Genomic DNA, 20752 nt, shown 5'->3' on the forward strand with positions numbered 1-20752 from the left:
GCTCATGCTGATATGTTCTGGGGTAAATGTCATCAAGCTCAGCCAACCTGCAAGCTTCTAACTCATGGACATGCTCTTCATACTTTGGGCTCATTCCCCACCACAGCTTGTGCATTGTGGAGACTATAACCATGACATATGCCACATCATTATTTTCAGGCTTTCTGCATGATGAGTTTTCATGACCATTTCTCCAAACCCATACCTGACAGCTGCAGCTGTTTTCTTTCAGGCTAAAAACATGGAAGCAGCAAGAGTTCAATACACACACGTACTTGTTCCCATGCTACATCAATATATTGCCCTCATCACACATATCAGACAGACCCTTGAAAACAACATACATTTATCCTAGAGAGAAAAAAAAAAGCAAACTTTAATTTCAGGAAAACAAACCATAGTGTGGTGATTAAGTGTCTTAGTACTGAAGAGTTAACAGTTGTTAAGAGTACATGAAGAGTTAACAGTCGTTGTAAGCTCTGGATAAGCTTTCTGTAGGAAGAGCGTTTCTTCCTTTTCATTTGAATTGAAGTATAAATTTGTTCTACCATGAGATATTTGCAGTACACCCATGAACCATGACAAGCTAAGGTCACAGAATTGTACAAAGTTTCATTTTCAAGGTTTGAAGGTTTGGGGATTTTTTTAAAACTAACAGAGTTGGAATTTGTGGTCATGGTCAAACAGTGAAAAAATTAAGAACAGATAAAGCCACAAATAAAACTCTTTGAGACTTGAAAGCTTGGTGTTGTTGAAGGAGGGTAAGTACTGCCCTTTAATCAAAAGCACCAAGCGCTTGTTACAGTGAACAGAGAAGCCAAGGCTGAAAGAGGTCTGAAATTCAATGCAGAAGATTGCTTTTCTAAAGCACTGCCACAGTGCAGGAGAGAGAGAAACAAAGGAATGCAACACTCATTTGCCTAGAAACATTTGTTAGAAAAATCCATCACTTGCAATGAGACATGCTTTGCAATTGCAATACACAGGAATAATATTTAGGACAGCAGTAGCTGCTAGGTGAATATTCAACTCAGTCGTCATCACCTGAAAATGCTCAGGCTCAGCAGGAGTATGACTACACCTTACTCTCCCCCAGCTTCAGCTGGACTCAGCAGCACACCTCTGTGATAACTAAAAAGTTGGCTTTTATCAAGAGATAAGAATTTAGCTCTTAGTACAGCTTTCAGCATAAACAATTTTCTGACATGCGAAAGTGCTTGGAGCCCTTCCAAAAAGTTTCTGCTGATTTTATTCTTTTTCTTGCTTCTTGTTCAGAGTGGATTAGTTAAGTTTTACTTCAGTTGTTTCAGTTCTTCAAATGTTTTTAAGGCTACTTTGGAGTATTAAAGATATACCATAGTTTTATTTTTTTTAAACAACTGAAGAGGACGACATTAAAGTACATACACCAGAGTTAAACAACACTTCCCAGAGTTTCATTTGACAAATGCTCTAAGCACTACAGTCAGAAAGAACTTGAGCAAAAAGAAACCTTTCATCATGTAAAACAATGCTGTCATGCCACAGCCTGCTTCATGCCCAAAGGGCTTCAGAAGAACCAACCCTTCAAATACTTCACAGTTTTAAAGTTTCAACATCTGAATAGAGAAGTCCTGTAAAAAAATGAGAAAAAACAACGGCAGAAGCTCACTTGGCTCTGCAGAGTGAGAATGTCAAACTGGGGGAATCTCTACCAGGCAGAAAAGAAAGTAACACTGCTGAGGACTGGGTGCCTGATTACCCAGGAGTGACATAAGGGAGAACTGCTCTGGACACTGCCATTCTGAGACAAGACAGCTCAAGGGAGTAGAATAAAATAAAGCAGGACACGTCGGATGTAGAAGTACTGGAGACTCTGCAGAGCAATGGAGTGAGAGATCTTTGACTAAATTAGAAAATTACTGCATCTAGCTGTGGTCAACTGGCATTGCCCTGAAAGATCAAGAAGAAACATGATAAAATAGGCCCCATTACAAGTCTTACTTTTAAATGCATGATCTTCTCAGGATTAATGTGATGTCTATTATTAACCAGATGATTTTAGCCTGAGAAAATTCTTTCTCAAAGAGATATGTGATAATCAAATTTGTACTAAAATAAAACTAGATTTTTTTCACTTGTTGCACAGGATACAGATTTGTTTTATACAAAGCAAGGAATGGTTGGTAACAGTCAGTGACAACACACAGCTGCTTGCTGAAGAGTATAAAGCAGCAATGAAAAAAAGGCCCCAAATCCAACACTTCTGTGATATTTTAAGGAGCCTTTGCAGGTCACTTGTCCAGCCTCCCTGTTTGAAGTGGAGCCATCCCCAATGCTAGATCAGGACCAACTTAGCTTTGTTGAGCCATTCCTGAACCTTTCCAGGAATAGAGTTCCAGCACCTCTCTTATAAACCATTCCCTGTCCTTTGCCACTCTCCTTGTGAGCAAGTTTTCCTTGAAGCTATTCCAGGGCCTCCCATATTGCAATTCAGAGCTGTAGCCCTTTGATGTACTACCTAGGGCTTGACCCCACAATCTTGTAACTACCCTCCCTACAGCTGTAGGCTCCAATTAGAACACCCTGCACATTCTCTTCTCAGGCTAAACTGGCCCTGCTCCCTCCAGCTTTCCTCATGGCTCACATGCCCTAGAACCCTGACCACCTTGAACACTCTCCAGTTTTTCAGTATCTCTTAAAGGCCAAAACCAGGACACAATATTTTAAACAAGCCCTTCTCAGTGCCATGCCAAAGAGGTAATAACTTCCCTCTATCTGCTGCTCATGCTTTTCCTAAGGTAACCCAGCATGTGGTTTGCCCATTGTATGATAAGCATGGTATTGGCTCATACCCAATTACACAGTCAAAGAAAGAAGTCAATTTATGATTCATACACTGCTGTTTTTCATAAGGCAAATTGAAAACTAAACACCCAGAGGCTAGAATCCAGCAGCATGGATGAGTTTCAGTGTGCCTTTAAAGAGTCATGGTGGATATAAAGTAAAAAGCAGCATGGATAAGCAGAAGATAACACTGGAGGGTGGTTCATGCCAGATTGATAAGCATGGGCACAACCACTCTTTTCATTCTAAGAACAGTTCTTTGGCTTTGAGGTTCAAAAAGATGGGACTACATTTTGGCATAAACCAAACAAGGGAAGTCTCTGCCCTGATTGCCAACAGTCACCCAGAAGTTTGCCCTTAAGTACCATTCCAAATCCCATGTCACTCTGCAGACCTCCTCTCACCAATGAAAACATAGTGACCAACAAGCAACGGCTGTGAGAACTGGCCTGAACTAGGAAATTTAAAATGTTTCAAATGGGATGCAGGATATTTAGTATATGTTAACACATAACACATACATTACTTTGTATCTAAGAGGGAGACTTTAGATTCAGATGTTTTCTTCTGATCCTGCAATCATTGCATAGAAAATGTGAGTATGAATTCATCCTTGATGGTCAGTAGCAAAAAGCTGCTGTGCAATACAATTTAGGCAGGATGGGAATTTCAAACAATGTAAAATATCATGACAGTCTCATAGATTTAGACGCTTAACAGTTGTAAAAATCAAGACACAAAAGTGAGACAAATTTTGGATGGTAACTGGGGAAGACAGCTACATAGCAAATGTTACAAAAAGACAAGCAATAATCTGGGCTGGCACTGAACTATGTCTACCAATATTTAGAAAAATACCCAAAAGATTGGCACTTCCTCAGATTTGTCATAGAAGTTAGCAGAGCAATCTTGTTCTTACCCAGACCTTTTTCTTTTGAGACTCTGCCAGCTGACTGAAAATCATCAGCAGAATCAGAAGTTACTGAGCAATTTATTAACTAGTTCAGCAGGTACAAAATGCTACAAATTCAATAATCATTGATTTACAAGGTACTTTATCTGTAAAGGACCTCAAATTAACTTAAACATGTTCTTCAAATATTGTCATTCAGATCTTGTGATGCTGGAAAGTGCCTTTCAAGTACATTAGCCATCAGCCATTGCACAGGTTTTCATGTGCTGGCACTAAAAGTAACATTCAATCAGCTGATGTAAATGAAACTATGAAAGAACAGTGCAAGAGGATGGTTTGTAGGTACCCTGGTTCCCAGTTTTCTGCCAATTCTCCACCAGCAGTAATGATTCACAACTGCTAATTCCTTGGCCCTCCCAGCCCTTAGCATTCCTTACAACTTTTACATTTTCACATCTCAACAACACCATGTCCAAATGCATTGCTACTGCTTGGCTGCAGGACCACGGGAAGGGATTTGCCTGTGATGGAGCTCCAATGTTTTTGGAAGCTCTGCTGAGAAGTGAGACCTTATCAGATGGCTGTTCCTCAGCCATTCAGGATAATCAAATGTGTTTTTCTTGCTGTAAGAAGATACTGGACGTGGCACTCAGTGCCATGGTTTAGTTAATGAGGAGGTGTTAGGTCATAGATTGGACTTGATCTCAAAGGTCTTTTACAACCTAGTTCATTCTGTGATTCTGCAATTCTGTGAATCCAGCTATGCAGGAAAGAGTCACTGGGCAGACCTCCTATAGTTACTGACTGTTGTGTAACTTCAGCTTTTCAATACTCAGGATTTGCAGTAACCAAAACAACAATTGGTTTTGTCCCTGCAGGCCGGGCTGCAGGAAGGAACACACTCTTTTGGGTTCCCACACAAAGACAATTCCCAAAACCTGACTGGGTGCTGGTGAGACAAGTGTCACGCCCTGTAACAGATGTGGCCCTTCAGAAGCAGAGCAGGAAGAAGCAAGGCCTGTATTGACCCCGTGGTACCTGACTGGAAGACGTATCTGGCCAAGCCTTGCATCAGCTCTGCAGGCCAGGTGGGCGGCGCCGACTCCCCCGTCTCCCTCTTCAGCCGGAACGTCAGCTCAAACCCAAAACCACTCGGTCCATCTGTTCCTGTAAACCTGGAGGGAATGAAAAATAAAAACTCATGACACACTTCTTGTAACCAGAGCAGGATTGAAGATTGGGACCATGGAAAAAGGGGAAGCATTCTCCTCACAGAACCAGCCATCCAGGGAGTGGAATCTGGACCCTGTGTTCTGTAACCACATGTGCAGATCTACCTGACTGATACAGGACAGCGGCAGCCTCACAAATGCAAAGTTGTATCTTGGACAACCAGCATCCCTAAAGTATTTTATTAGTTTCACATATCAGTTAGTAAAGGAAAAAAATAAATATTTCTTAAAGGGAGAAATAAAAATGCTTCAAAGTGGATAATTTTCAAGAACTGATTCCAGGAAAAAGCATAAACCAGAAACTGAAACACATTATGAATGGGTCAGTTCTAAGAAAGATCAAAGTTAACAAAAAGTCTTCGAGCTGATGTTTCACAGCTATAGTTTTTGGAAAGTAAGATGGCTCCCTATTGAAATTCCTCCTTTCAAGGCATGTTCTGAAACAACACAGCTTTACTTCTAATATGAAATGAGCTAGAGTTCAGTGGGCTTTTTTTTAACCTCTTGGATCTCTGCTTCCCAAAAATAACTGTTTAAAGAAGACCACACATGCTTTACATTGATCCATACGAAAATTACTGAATAACAGAAGTGTTTAGGTGAGTATCCATTAAGTCTAAAGCAACACTTGTATTTAGGAGAACACTGCTGGTCACAACACACCAGTAGTCACAAAGCAGTAAAGCTGACAGGCAACATTACTTAAATGGATTTGTTCATATGGTAGTGTGACTCAAACAGAGAACTACTAAATAAGAAAAAAAAAAAAAAAAAGGTAAGGAAACAAGCATTAAGCTACTTCCATTATAAGATTTTTTTTAAATCCCCAAAGATTCAAGACATACCTTCCAAAGAACACTCAGAAAATGCAGCAGCATACAATGCTTATATTTTCAAATTAACAGTTAAAACTTATAAAAATTTTATTTGCATGTAAGAGATTTTTATTTAAAGATTTGACTTAAAATGTTTTTGAATAATTAATGGTCACAAGTTGGTGAAAATACAGGGAAAATTTAAAAACATGTAATTCACCTGCACTTTGCAGCTGTTCTGAGGTAACAGTCAGTAAAGTGAAAGTCTTTGATCTATTTAATTTTAGCTTGGTAATCTGGTTTTGAGTAAATTGTGACATATGTGGCTTTGAATACTCATGATTACTTTGGAAATACTTTATGCTTAATTTAGACAGGTCTTTCATAGAAAGAAATATTAATATTCAGAATGTAATTAGCATAGTAATTTTATTAGTATTTTTGCCAAAGGTTTTGCTTTTGTTATCCAATAGCCAAGTTATGCAGCTTGGCTTCTCTTACAGATATCCTTTTTACTGCAAGTGTTCACACTGGCCCCAGCTTCAAAATTGTGATAAGGATGCATCAGTCTGCTAGTGGAAAGGCAAGTAGCATGGGAAATTATTTTTCTCAATTAGAAACCGAAGATCTCCAGATACATGTGCCAATGGAAGACAGAACAAATGGCTTATCAGCTCTCACAAGGACAGAGATACTCCTCATGTGGAAACACTCGGTCCTCATGGCAGTCTTCTCCTTTCAGAGTAGGTCTCAACTGCTTAAGCATTATCTTAGGAGGATGATAAGCTGGACAAAAAACCCACCACACCTTGCAGGCTTGCAGATTTTCAAACTTGTACCTCTTCCTGTAAGTTCCAAATCCCCCCTCCCAATTTTACAGAAAATTTCTAGAAAATCAATCACTGTCACCCAGCCAGACAATGAACATGCTAAAAACCCTAAGAATATTTCCAGAACAGAAAGACCAGACGTCATTTCCACAAAAACAAAAAAAAACCAAAAAAAAAAAAAAAAAAAAAAAAAGGGTGAAAGGGTAACAATACACAGGTGGAAGAAATCTTGGTAAAGCCCATGGAAGCCATGAACTCTTCCACAGACCTCCCCACATTCTCTGCTACCTGTACCTGCACCAACCTGCTCCCTTTCCAGTGGAAAGCATTCCCAGCAGGTCAGCCTGACACAACTCCTGTGCCAGCTGCAGAGGCAACATGCTTTGACTACAGCCTTTGATCTACAGAAACTCGATTCTGGCACTATTTGGGGCTAGTTTCTCTGAGATCTAGGGAAGTGAGGAATGAGATTATAGCTTTGGTGTAGGTTTTTCTGGTCATGGTTAGGTTGGCTGGGTGCTTTTGTTGTTTTGTTTCTGTTTTTTCGGGTGGTTTGTTTGTTTTTGGGTTTTAGTGGGGTTTTTTTGGCTTTTTTTTGGGGGGGGGGCAGGGAAGGGTGGTAGTGGCTTAAATCTGACGGTAACCAATTCAAACTACAGCTAATTTAAAGCAAGGACTTTGGAGCTTAGTTCAGCATCTCAGCACTGAAGTGCTTTACAGGTAATTTATTCAGTCAAATTCTTGCAGCACAGCAGTCCAAAAGCCTCTCAGCCTTACAGTAAGATGATGGTCTGACATGGAACATGTGCAGGGAGAAAGGCTCAGAATTTTTTTATTTTGTATCCCTGCATGGCCCCGCTACATAGACTGAAAGCTGCAGTACAGCATTAAATTTCTGTACTAACAGATCTGAATATTTCACATAGTTTGTTTTATGTCTTGGTTCTGGTGAACCCTGGAGTTTTGAGTGAAAGTTTCTTCTAAACACTTCTAAAACACAAAGGGGAAGTGGGGGAGGGGAAACCCCTATTTTCCCCCAAAACTAAAGATGCTAAGTATAAAGAGTCTACATGGACTATATTGTGCCCACCACCACTTTGCTCCCTCCAACCTAAGGGTACATCACCTTTTTAGCCAACCCAACTGCAAAGCAACTGGGTAAGTTTTCAGAAAAATAAACACTGATGGAAAAATTCTTGGCTTGCTGCATGCTCACTGGCACACATCAGATAGTTTAATATTATGACTACAGCAGTAATAGAGGCTCTGGTATCTGCCAAGTCAAATCCAACCCCATATTTAATATTAAAACCTTATTTTGTCAAAAGAACAAAAATAAACCTTTCAAAAGCCAAGGTCATACATTACATGCCATTCTTAGGTTAAAACTCCCGTTATCTGTTCAGCAAATCAGCTCAGAACAAACCACACTGCAGCACTGCACATACGCTGGAGGAGCCTGCCTCGTTCCTTTAATGAGGTAAGAGTTTCACTGATCATGATATTTAGTTCCAGCAAAAGAATCCAAAGAAATAGAGGCCCCTTTATTTACAGAGCTGTGCAACCAGGCCCCCCCCGAGCCCCCCACCACCTCACACTCTGCCAGGCCCTCTTCTGAAACCACACACAGAGAACTGAAAAGCTGCTCCCCTCTGCAGCAGAGTACCCAGGACGTTTTTCACATCAAATAACCCAGCTTAAGAGGATCAAAAGCCAAAGTAGCCCTTTGCTTTAAAAGCAGCTCTGAAAACCAGAGGCTTTTCAGTTTAAATCAAAGCTATATGCCAAAGCATTTTCATTCTCACTTTTGCAAGGAAGAAGGGAAGGTTTGCTTCACTGCAGTGCAAATGGCAGTATTTCTGCAATTCTGCTTTTGAAAGCTACACAGCTCTGTACAAGGAGCAGAGTGTACTAGGTGTTTATTTTTTTGAGAGTTTAAGATTATGTGCATATAAATATATTAGGTGAACCAATCCCTGGAAACGGGAGTTTACATAGGGAAATCACTATGATTATTTCAGCCTGAGAACAACAAGAAAGCCCTTTCAGGCTGTTTGGGGATAGTTAGGACTGCACTTTCAGAAGTCACAGCTGCACTCCCAACAGCTTCAGAGAGATAAACCGACTCTCTTCTGGGAAGCAAGGTCACAGCACTCTGGAATGACTTGTCTCAGACTCAGTTTTCAGCTGCCTCAACACTACTTTTGTGAAACCACTTAAGATGTCTTTTACTTAAACTTCTTAATTGCATCTTTCCACATCCTCTACACAGACAGTTACCTGTTCTGCTGCTGGTGAGCTACTCTGATACCATTTTGAAGGCTGCAGAAATACAGTATCATTACATTTCTAAATCTAACATCAGAAAGAGATGCTGGTATTTGTTGTATCAGGACCAATTTTAACTGTGTTAAAATTGATTCCCATCCCACCCACCAAAAAATCCTCAGCAGAATAATTGCCAATCCGTAGCTTTCAGTACTCTAGATCAGCTTCTTGGGATCTTTTCAAAGTGTGAGGAGATGGTCAAACCAAGGTGACAGACAGGATCCACCACTCTGCCTGATGAGAACAAAGCCTGACACCAACAAGAAAAAACCCTTGGGAATCCAATCCTAAACACTGTTTTAAGGCTGCAGAGATAATACCTGTCACAAAAAGCATCAAGGTACCCAGCGACCAACCTCACAGGTCCTCCCTGAGAATTACTTAAATCACCTGAGACGTGCATCACTTCCCTTTTACTGCCCCTCAAAAAGCAACACAAAGGGTGGTCTCCTGTCCACAACCAAAGGAGAAGACTTCAGCAGCCACTGAGCTAAACACTTCAGTCATAATCTTAAAGAAGATTATGCACAGTCAGTCTTCTGAATTCAAGCTCCAGGTGCATTGTGCAATTTCTACCCACCAGAAGCAAATGACCCTCAGATTTCAGAGCTTAAGGGAAAAAGAAAAAAAAGGAAGAAAAAAAAAAAGGACCCTACCTAGTGCTTCCAGCATCTTGCCTAACAGGAAGCAGTTGTTTTTAGTGCAGCTGTCAAACAGTATAAAACTCTCGTCTGAGAACCCCAATAGCATGCTGGGAGGTTCCTGTAAAGCAATTGCATTAGAAAATAGGCACAGCAACCCCTTTACATAAAAGGCTTAAAAAGTATCCAGAAGAGTAATTTCAGCCAAAACCTACCTGCTTACTCACATATTCTCCTGGATTGTCTCCTGACATTTAAAAAAGTATTAATTCACATAAAAACATGTAAGAGAAGCAAGGGGTTGTTATCTGGATGTCAGATGGTTATCTCTTCAGAGTACTTAGCAGGAAATTCCATGAGCTCCTGCTACTCCAAACTTGCACACACAATCTTACTGGACTCCTTTGTAGCTTGATTTAAGAAAAAACTTCATGCATAAGCAGGACAAATATAAACATAAAGTGAACACATGCTCAAAGATTTCTGTTCATGCAAAATCGCTTGGAAAGTGAGTGACACGGGGCTCAGAGATATCAGTCTGTAGCAGCTGCTGCTTAGAGCTTGCTCTTGCAGTACATCATATCAAATGTGTAAGCCATCAACCAAATGGAAAACTCTTCTAGAAAGTTAAATTGTTTTTAGAGATTTATTCCAACATCTAAATCCAAACAGATGCAGAGCACTCACTCTGAAGTTATTTGGAGGAGTTTCTCAGCTTTCTGAAAAACTCATGTAGATCCACTTAGAAAGCTTACACTGAGATAGAGCTGAATAAAAATTTGTGAATTGATTTGCGCTGGACAGTATGAAAACAGAATTGTGTTTCACTGAGCTACCATTCAATGGGGGAAAAGCTGTTATAGGGCAGAGGGGGAAGAGGAGACAAGGTACAGTTTCACTCACATATACACAACACTGATTTCACAGATTTTACTATTCAGCTTCTTTAAAACTCAGCCAGTTATAATCTTGGCCCTGAAACCTGGAGACTCACAGTTTAGATTTCGTTTTTACACAATTGTCTCTGTAAATAACAAATGTTGATACAACAGATAAATTGTTTTTTCCTCTAAACCTACAGAGTCAAGTCAACCTTATTCATAATTCTGCAGGCACAACTGTTTTATATAGTGTCACTAGATAGTGATCAAACTCTGGAATCAGACCTAGGGATGTGATCCAGGGAACTCAGCCCTCTGAGAAAGCAACTGGAAACTTTTGGAGGTCCCTTCCAATCCAAGTGATCTACAAATCATCGTGGCCAAGAACACAGGTATGAACTTCTGCTACTTATACTCTGTACGCAGAACTGCACTTGCAGAATCCATAGCTAATAATTCACAAACACTTGAGTTAAACTCATTTTGACAGAAGTGGTTCCTAAACTCAGCTCCTGCCCAACCACCTAGGAAACTGCTCCTAAACTATGCTATCTCCAACCTTGTATGTTAAAGTAAGCCACCATTAGTTTTCTGGTCACCTAAATGTGCTGGGCTGCAAGTTAAGGCAATCTGGGGGTTGTTTCTTTGAGGCTCTGCTGTCCATGCCATGAAAGTGGTACCATCTGGAAGGAGAACAAGATCATGCTTAGCTGCTGGAGGTTAATCCCTTTGAGCTCTAGAGGCTTGGAAGCATTACTGTCTCATTCTGGAGAGTGCCAACATACAGTCACACCTGTAGGGATAGTGCTTGCAGATCAAGGGCAAAAGGCTGCAAAGGCTCTATCAGTGCCAAAGAGATGGATCTGCCTCATTATTAACAGGAAACTTCAGAATACTCTGAAAGTGCTCAAACAGCATCCAGGTAACCTAAGTTTGAACCTCCGATCTGCTACAAACTTCTCATCCTCAACAACTTACTTAGGGATTTGATTCTCAGATGTAAATAATGATAGTTCCCTGCTTCAAAAAGTAATGTGACACGCTCATCATATAGGAAATGCTTATTATGCTCCATCTATCAAGGTCACAAAAGCTGGGAAATTAACTCCACATTCTGCACAGCATGGACAAATACGGAACACGGGAAATGACTAAAACGACCAAATATGAAACAGGAGGTTGCATGGGATATGTCACTCCCTACTCCAGCAAAAGATGTTCATATGAGGGCAGTTTACATTTTATTTTCTCTATTTTATGGTGCCTGGATGTAGCTATACCAGTAAGTGATGATTTATTCTCGCATTACAGTTATAGCTAAACTGACAAGACCAAACCAGTTCCTCTTCATGATTTCCAAAGCAACTTATTAAAAATAAATAAATCTTTGTGCAATCAAGTAACTAGACTACTGACATGTGTTTCAGCTCAAGGGCTCACACATTTCCCCACAGAGCTATCCTGGCTTTCCACTTCATGGCCAGCAGAATCAGTCCCAGCCCAGGTGAGATGTTGAGAGCAGATTCTGAAACATCACAACCAGCACCACAAGTGAGGCTATGCTTCTTGACAAAGAAAGTGCAAACAGTTTCACTGCAAAAGTCTGGGAAGTTGCAGCAGACTTGCATCATCTTAATGCCCACTGAAAGGATCTGGAAAGAAAAACTAGGAGTACAATAAGGATTTACTATTGCATTCACAGAACAAGAGTAAAGGCACTAATGAAAAAATAAAACTTATCAAGATCTGTAACATTTTATTTAAGCTGCCTATTTATGCTGCACTTCAGAACTACTCATACTTTGTTTCTACAAGGCCCAGAAGAACAGAGCTCTCCTTTGGCCTGAGCTGGAGGTGATTCTGCCAACAAAGCACACAGTCACTGCACGACACAGTGCATTAGACAAGACAAACTTCCATCTGCACATGGATCCCACTTCCTATTGGATCTGAATCCTCAGCTCTGACAGACAGAGAATGGCAATACATCTCCACAACTTCACCTAAAGGCTCAGCTGCAACCTCACCAGGCAAGAGAACGTGAGCAGAGGGCTAGTTGGAGCCAGCGTGGCTGGGAAGAGCAGCATTGTTGTGTTTGGTGAGCAGCCGGGAACAGGGCACCAGCTCTCCTTGCAATGTCTGCTGGCTCCCTCCTAGCTGCTACTGAGGAAAGTTCTGCAGCTGCCCGAGGAACCTATTCGCATAACAAAAGTGCCTTTCAAAAGCAGTAGGGAGGGTGGAAGGAAAATGAAAAAGCCCTCAAAGCCACTGACAGCTACAGTTAGTATTTTTCAGCATTGCCTAAAGGTCTCAGGCGAGGATCAGGACTCCAATACCTTATGTAGAATATAAACACTGGTGTCTCCCATTACTTTCCTGCTGGCTAAAGAACATACCTTAAGAAATATCATGAAAGAAGGAAACTTTAGCATATCCTTGAGCACACTTTTAGAACTCTCATACAATTAAGTTCTCAGCTGCGCAATAAATTAACTCGGGGCATAAAAGGTATTCAGGAGCTTTTAGGAGCCTGAGATCCAAAAGCCTGCAAACAGGCTGTAGGCACCCATGGCTGGTTGGCAAAATGCTCAATGAGAACCAGCAAGGTGTACCTGCAGCCCAGGAAGTCAACTGTATCTGGGGCTGCACCACCAGAGGTGTGGCCAGCAGGTTGAGGGAAGTGGTTCTGCTCTTCTACTCTGCTCTTCTGAGATCCCACCTGGACTGCTGCATCCAGCTCTGGGACTCCCATCCTAAAAATAACATGGCTCTGTTGCAGCAAGTCCTGAGGATGGCCATGAAGATGCTCAGAGGACTGGGGACAGGCCGAGAGAGTTGGGCCTGTTCAGCTTGAAAAAGACAAGGCTCCAGGGAGACCTCAGAGCACCTTCCAGTCCCAAAAGGGCTGGAGAGCTGGAGAAAGACTTTTGACAATGGCACGAAGTGACAGGACAAGGGTGAATGCCTTTAAACTGATAGAGAGTAGGTTTAGATTAGATATTAGGAAGAAATTCTTTACTGTGAGGGTGGTGAGGCACTGGCACAGGGCTGTCCAGCAGAGCTGTGGGTGCCCATTCCTGGAAGAGTTCCAGGCCAGGCTGGATGGGGCTTTGAGGAAGCTGGCCTAGCAGGGATTGAAGCTAGAAGATCTTTATGGTCCTTTCCAACCTAAACCCACCTATGTCTCTCCAATCCTGATGGATCTCAAATTCAATCCCTGATCTTTCACTTCATCAGCTATAGAAACCCAGACAATTCTGCCTTCCTTGGTGAGCTGTTACATAGCCTCTTTTCATTGCAAAGGGTGCACTTAAAAATATACTGATGAGCACCATGAGAGATCTTAATCAATTAAGCAGGCAGCGAAAGGTCCTTGGAGCTTGAGCTGTAATTCCAGGGAACAGAAAGCACTGGACTGCTGGTGAAAGACTCCCAAAAGGGAAACATGAGACATCTCCAATGAAAAGTCTACTACAGATTTTTTTTTTAATCTGCCTTTAAGTGTTAAGCTTCTCCTGCAAGACTATCTTTCCTTTGAAGCACTTGAAACTTCTAGAGCTTGTGAATGTTACATAAACTCTATTTGTTGTAAGATAATGTCCAAAAGGATAAAATAAATCTTTGCCTCTTAAAAATCAAACAAAGGAGTAAAGAAAGTGTCATTACCTCACCATCCCTTCAGTGGCTCCAGGCTTACCCCTAAGAATTTTAATAGTGGCAAAATAGTTTTGCTTCTTGGTCAAACCACTTCACTTATGGAAACTGCAAAACAGCTCAGCTTGTCTTTCAATCAGAAGCAAAGCTGGGAGAGACATGTTAACTTACAGCACATTTCAGTATTGCCTACATTTGAGTGCAGCAAGCAGGAACACTCTCTTCATGTTCCTGACCACTTTTGGAGGAATAACCTGCCCAGTAAGAAACACAGAGGTCAGCATACAGCTCATCACAACCATTCTGTTAGAGAAAATCCCCCATTTATCTCTGAACACTAAATACTTTGCTTTTCTGCTTAATGTTACTCTTCTGGGTAAAAAAGGAATTCAAGGCCCAGAGAGATATTATTTTTGTGTAATAAGGTTATGCATATGGATTCAACTTAGCTAGGAAATGTCAACTTAAGGCTTGTCTTCATGAGGAAATTTACTGTAACTAGTCTACCAGTATAATTACATTGCTGTAGTTCTACTGGTAAAATTCCCCTGTTGAGCCTTATTCATAACAACAGCTGCCTTTATGGTTTATTTTTGTCGACTATGCCAAAAAAGGCCCCTGCTCCAGAAAGGCCACAACAATTTACAGGGAGGAGGGGAAGGAGTGGTGCCAGTGTAACTGGAACAGTAGAAAGAATAACAGTATAGAAATGGCAGTATTTCTTTATACAATGAATTATTTGATCCAAAAAAAAAAAAAAAAAAAAAAAAAGAGTGAAATACTGTAAAAAAAGTATACTGTACATCAGACCTCATGGCAGGTGAGGTATGTGCCAGTTTCGTGCTTCATTTCATAGCTTTGGTAAAGGCCCCCAAGCCAGACACTGCTGTGCATCAGCCCCTCCCAGTGCATCCTTTTGTTCTCGCCTCCTCCCAAAGTGCTGCAGTGCATTTTCCCAGGAGTACTCTTTCCCCCCCATTCCTTTATAGAAGCAATGCCTTGCCACCCAGCAACTGCCCAGGGCCCCTTGGACTGACCCTCCAAAACAAATGGGCATTTAAGACCAGTCCCTCTGGTTTACAGTTTGCATCTCAGGGACCAGGGATAGCTGGATAGCAAAGAGTACTTTTTGCAAAAAGGATTTTAAAACAATAGCCCTTCGCTTCGGCAGTACAAGAATGCTGAGCTAGACAAAACAATGAGCCATCTGTGCACTCTTCCCTCCTTCCCTTGTCTGTATCCTCTGAGCTTAAATCAGAGCTCCCCAAGAATGGCCGAGTCCCCCTTCACCTCCGCCCACCCTGTTTACATCCTGAAAAAAACAGTTTTCTGGCCTATTTTTTTCCTTTTGTTCTTAAGAGCCCTTGCAAAATCTTCCTTTAAACCTCAGCCCTTTGTCAGGTGGTATCCCATCTACCCAGCTTTGTCAAGTGATGAAAAAATGCCTCCCACCAGTGATCCGTTCCTTGTTTACCATCCCTAGAGGCAGAGTGGCACTCAGGAGCCCTACTCACCCCTTTGTCCAAGGAAGGCAATACCATCTGAATGGGAGACCACCAAGATTTGCAGCCCTCTTTTGTTAGCCTGGTGTCACTGCCTATTGGGCCTTGATTCAGAACTGAGATGACAGTAGAGAGGCAGCTGAGTTAGGTCATCACCACGGAGCATAGAAGAGAGAAACACCAATAGCTCAAATTCCACATAAAATTGGTAACTTTATTATCAGTGGTAATTTGTTGTTACCAATTATAGTCAAAGACTCATCAAGAAACATGCAGTATTCTAGTACTAGTCAAGAAGGCATGTTCCTAACACTAAAAATGCATTGAGGAAAAAACAAAGGGGATTAGGTATGAATAACAGCCTTCAGATCTATTTCTTCAAACCTTTATTTTGTTAGTATCTCTATTGCAGGCAGCAAATGGATTAAAAAATGTCAATGAATGTCAATGATCTCACAGCTGGAATGGCTGCACCGCTTAAAAATACTTCACCCTTCACGTCGTACTGAAAAAAAAGCTGACTGTTTTTTAATTCTTGATTTTAAAAACATCATAAACAGATCTTTATCACATAAGGCAACCTTTCACTAGAAGACCCAGTTTTGATCACCAGTCGCTTCTCTTCCCAGCAGGCTGAACTTGCTGGGAGAGCAGAGCCTGCAAACTCTCCACATCTCCACTCATTGGAGATCAGAGTAAGGAAGCCATGTCTCAGATCAACTCTCCTCCAATGTGCAAAGATCATAAATGTGGAAGTTCTGTTGGCAAAAAAAACACCATAAAACCATCCACTTTGAGCACTATGCCCCTTCCCTGCAAGGCAGCAAGAGGCTCATCCTAACAGGATGCAGCACTGGAGCGCATACCCACAATCGAACAGGAAGCGGTGTTTGCCTTCAATGCTCAGCACTAAACCTTCTTCCAATCTTTTTCCCTTTTTTTTTTAATTGAAAACAGTCTTTCTTGTAAATTCAACTACTGTGCTGCAAACGTTAAATGAATTTCCTTCAATGCTTCAAAAAAACATTCCAAATCTAGCACAGTTCAAGAGTGGTCTTGTCCCACAGCCCCTGCACGTAAACACAGATAGACCGCAGCACAAAGCAGGCTGCTCTCTGTAGGTGGCCCACATCTTCCATTTCATTAAGGGTACTAACTACCTCCAGCAAGTGACATTTGGAAGCCAAGTGCACTCTGCCTTGGAGGAGGAAAATCAGATTTCCCTGCAGTGACCATAGCTTCAGGGGAGGTCTGCCTCCAGCAGTGAAACACACAGCCTTAGAGGGTTCTGGTGCATGGCAGCCACTGGAGGGACACCCTCAGTGGGACATAAATAGGCATGATGGTTTAACTCGGTTTTTTGTAATGTTTTTGTCTGGGAAATAGAGAATTGAACCCTACGTGATCACACTTGTGCATATGTTTCATTAAAATGTCTTAACTCATTGGTCAAAATCAATCCAGTCTTTCAGAGCAAGAGTTGTCCCAAAAATGTCACATTTCTGCAAAGTATGCAAAAACAAATAGCCAGACAGAAGCGAAGGATCTACAGGTATTCCCAGTAAGCAAGTTTAAGTAGAACCACACTTGTATTTCCAAAGAATCCACACAGGTGAGACTTGTTAAAAGTACCTTAATTTTAAGAAAAGCTCATTCTAACTCATATCTTTATAGGTACGAAAAGAATCTAATCACAAAAAAAATCAATTAAAAGACAGATTTTATTGTGCTGTGCATCTAAATGACTCTTTCCTACTCTGACAGATTCTCAAATAAACTACCATTGAAAGAAAACACTTTTTTTTTTTTGTTACAGAACTCCCTAATTCTATGGCCTCTCCCTTTGCACTCTGCCGTGAACCTTCCTCTCTCCCCTCTGCCTCAGACAGAAGGCCAAATGAAAAAATAAGCATTACATTTGGGGTCAGCCTTTGATAGGCAACCAAGACCTGGGAAGAAAAAGGAAGTCCAGAGTATGGTGCCCACCTTGGACCCTCTCTCCTCCAAATCCTACCTCTTGTACTGCTTTCCTAAACTGATGCTCACTGATATCCTCTTCCATGTAATTCTCTTCAGCTGGGGCAGATGCTTCACCTCCAGCAACCTCTCAAGGTAGACATGCTGAACTTTACAAATCTTATCTGAAATATGGATCTGCCACCTCTCTCTAATTTACCATCTTCCAAAAGGCCCTCTGTTTTATCATGAAAACAAAGAGGGGCAGAGTCACTCGCTATTTTAAAAGCATTCAGTTACCTTGGAGCTTGGTGTAATATTTCAGCAGTGCTTTAGGCATGTGGTTTATAAAGCACTTAGGGACCCATTAAATAGCAAAATTTAAGGCTAAAGGCTGGCAAGCTGAGGGCAGTGAGCTTTTAAATTTATGAAAGGCTACAGAACTAAGAGGCCACTAAAGTGATAGCTGTCAGCACCACTCCATCCTACATTCATGCAGGTTCAAAGGAGAAGCCAGCATGCACTCAAAAGAAAGAGAGGACTCATTCCAACTTCCAGGCTATTTTCTAAATACTCTTTTCAAATTCCTTTTATACTCAGAAAAAGCCTTCCAGAAAACATCCACCCCTCTGCAAGCCTTGTATTGGTTACCTGATCCACTTTTGCGCTCCTTTTTCTTCCTCCCAACTCTAACAAGCATCCTTGCCCTTTTACAAGTTAAGGTCATTCAGAGGATCTATACAAGCAAGCAGAACACAAGCTGGACTGAAGATCTTGAAAGGCTCCTGCTTACCCTCACCTTTAATAGGGAGGCACCACCCACAGAGACAACACGTTATCCCGGCATGCACCGCTCCCTCCTGATCCAAATGGAAAGCAGCACAAATCAAAAGGACCACAGCAAGTTGGAACCTGTTGTCTCAGCGGGTGGTACCCTGCATCTGTAATAGAGATGAAGGCAGCTGTAATCTCTCTGGTTTTATGCAAATGGGATGCTGCACTTCAGCTCCTGGCTAGGGGCCAGGAAAAAAACAAAACCAAAAAACCCCAAACCCCACCACCCTTGTCAGTATGAAACTGATGTAGTAAACATCAAAACACAGTTGGCATGTCACTTTGTGGGATGTGGGAAGACCACAAATAAAAATCTTATCTCAATCTATCCATAATTTAAGCCTTACTTTCTATTTCAGCTCTGAATTACAACCCTGCAATTTTAATACAAATAAGACTATTCAAGGTGTTCAGGAATTCTATTGCATCATGGTTTTCACTTTCCATGCACTTTAAAGTGTTCAGAAAATGAACGAGCACTCAAACTACAGAACGGTTAAGTGAAGATTCAAACCTTGGCCTTGGAGCAAACTGAAATCAGAAGCCAGTATGGCAAAAACATTTTCCTTCTTAGTCCCTGGACAGCCCTGCAAACCTGTGCCAGCACATCTGGGGCTGGCAAACACTGTGGCACCATTGTCATCTGGTCCAACCTTCCTGCTCATGCAGGGTAATCCCAGAGCACATGGCACAGGATTGTGTCCAGATGGCTCTTTAGTACCTCCACAGCCTCTCTGGACAATCTGTTCCAGTGCATGGTCACCCACACAGTAATTAGGTTCTTCCTCATGTGCAGGTGGAATTTCCTATGCATCAGGTTCTGCCCATTGTCTCCTGGGTCAGAGACTCCTGAGGGAGTCAGCTGAAGCTGGCATTGCCACTGATGGAGTCTGAGTCCAGCTACCTGCTGATGCTGCCTTCCTTGTGCACCTGTTCTCCACCAAGGAAGAAGTCACCATAATGATTGTAAACTGCAGGAATGATCTGTCCCTTGACCTCACTGATGGCCTGGCATCAGAGCACAAACTGCCAGCTGAGGCACTGGCTTTGTGCAGACACACAGGGACACGTTCCTTGCTGCTGGCATTGCTGTGGGCAGCTGCTGCCAGCAAGGGGTGGAGAAGAGTGCAGGACTCAGCATCCCCTCTCCCACAACTGCACTGGCCACATGCCTCCTGCCAGCAGGCTGCACGCACACACCACTGCAGTGCAGAATCTCTTCAGAATGCAAGAACAGTCAGAAAAAAAAGGCCCTACTTTAACCCTGCTGAATAGATTCAAGAAGTCACACGTTTGTTTTGATTAGAAAGAAGATAGAAAAAGCTAAAAATGGAGTATAACTTGCAAAAACATACTGGAAGGATTTCTGCTGCCACTCAAGTTGTGCAACATGCTCAACTCGAGAGACTTATTTCCATGCAAGCAGCTTGGCATGAAATCCCACTGAAAGGCCTGTGGTTCCCTAATGCTGTCATGACATCATGATTTAGGATTTTTAGAGCTATCAGCTCAGCACAGCTGGTGTCATGGTTGCCATTATACCATGAAACACTGAGGGGTTTTAAATGAAAAAGGTTTCCTTGTTTTAAATTCTTAAGATTTCTTCCATCTTATTCTACAGATTCTTAAAACCAGACTGGTTCTGTAAGCAGAGTACAGCTGATACGTAAGCAGAGCAGGAAACAGTGCTGCTTTAACTGAAAATAAATCTGTCAACAAGGAGGCACAGGGAGACCTCTACTTCAGACTTTTCAGGTTCTTATTAAAAATATAAATTAAAGTCAACATTTTCACATTATTTGCTACATCTGTTTGCTATTCCCTTATAAATAAAAATACGGGGCCTCCAATTCAGTGTTAGTCCACTCAAAAAAATCAAAAAGTCCTTTTCATTTAATACTGCATTATAATTGTTCTAAACTTACTGTATTACCATGAGAGGTCCACAAAAAGTAAGCTACATGTTACCCAAACTGGGCAATTAACAAGACCTTTGGCAGTGTTCTGTCTTTTCCTTTCTAAAATATGAAGGACAGCAAGGCTATGGAAACACATCCCTGATGTAAGAATCCTGCTGACTGTCCCAAGCAGATCCAGCTCTGCACTCTTAGTAGACAGCTTGAAAACAACAACAAAACAAACAAACAAACAAAACAAACAAACAAAAAAACACAACCAAACAAACTCTTTCCTGTCTCCAGAGGGCAGGGCAATTGAACAGAGCGCCACCCTGGTTTTAAAGGAAATATACCAAAGATTTAAACAGCTGCTCTGCAACCCCATGCTCCTGCCAACCATTCTACAGCACACTTTACCTGGGACAGCAGAATCCCAAAGCTC

General features: G+C 41.7%; 1 protein-coding gene across 2 annotated transcripts in view; it reads right to left on the bottom strand.

Moving 5' to 3' along the window:
• Positions 1 to 20752, bottom strand: part of SUFU (SUFU negative regulator of hedgehog signaling) — an 87878-nt gene that overhangs the window by 59427 nt on the left and 7699 nt on the right. For both annotated transcript variants that reach the window (XM_063163310.1, XM_063163309.1), the window contains exon 3: positions 4778 to 4914. In XM_063163310.1, coding sequence (XP_063019380.1) covers positions 4778 to 4914 — 137 coding nt within the window. The remainder of the gene's footprint in view (positions 1 to 4777; positions 4915 to 20752) is intronic.

The sequence above is a fragment of the Melospiza melodia genome, chromosome 9, assembly GCF_035770615.1.
Source record: "Melospiza melodia melodia isolate bMelMel2 chromosome 9, bMelMel2.pri, whole genome shotgun sequence".
NCBI lineage: Eukaryota > Metazoa > Chordata > Aves > Passeriformes > Passerellidae > Melospiza > Melospiza melodia.